This window comes from Corvus brachyrhynchos, unplaced genomic scaffold (assembly GCF_000691975.1).
Source record: "Corvus brachyrhynchos isolate BGI_N302 unplaced genomic scaffold, ASM69197v1 scaffold30, whole genome shotgun sequence".
In the NCBI taxonomy this organism is placed as follows: Eukaryota; Metazoa; Chordata; class Aves; order Passeriformes; family Corvidae; genus Corvus; species Corvus brachyrhynchos.
The window spans coordinates 1,336,311-1,336,719 of record NW_008235742.1 but is presented as its reverse complement, the minus strand read 5'-3'; the positions used below and the strand labels follow the sequence as shown (position 1 = coordinate 1,336,719).

At 66.0% G+C, this 409-nt stretch overlaps 1 protein-coding gene across 1 annotated transcript in view; it reads right to left on the bottom strand.

Moving 5' to 3' along the window:
• COASY (Coenzyme A synthase) overlaps nt 1-409 on the bottom strand; it is a 7,134-nt gene that overhangs the window by 4,663 nt on the left and 2,062 nt on the right. The window contains exons 4-6 of the mRNA XM_017746926.1: nt 356-407; nt 186-279; nt 6-86 (exon numbers count right to left, since the gene is read on the bottom strand). Of these exons, the coding sequence (XP_017602415.1) occupies nt 6-86; nt 186-279; nt 356-407 (227 nt within the window). The remainder of the gene's footprint in view (nt 1-5; nt 87-185; nt 280-355; nt 408-409) is intronic.

The following is a 409-nucleotide window of genomic DNA, read 5'->3' as shown; positions in this document are numbered from 1 at the left end:
CCCGCATCTCGCTGCCCTCAGGGTCTGGGCGCTGCAGGTTGGCCAGGAAGCTGGTATGGACGGGCCCGCACTCCACCAGCGTCAGGCTGCGGGAGGGAGCGCATGAGCTGCCACCGTACCCCCGCCCTGGCATTCCCCCATCCTGGTGGGCAGGATCCAGCCCTCGTGGCATCACCGGCACTCACTGGATGTTGAAGGGGCGCAGGACGATGGCCAGACTCTCGCACAGCCCCTCCACTGCAAACTTGCTGGCACAGTACACAGCATTGAAGGGCAGCCCTGGGGCAGAGCCACACCCTGAGCACCAGAACTCTTCCCCACAGCTCCCTGTACTACAGGATGCTGGGGGTCCCACCTTGCAGCCCCCCAATGCTGCTGGAGACAATGATCCGCCCGCCCCTGCGGCTCC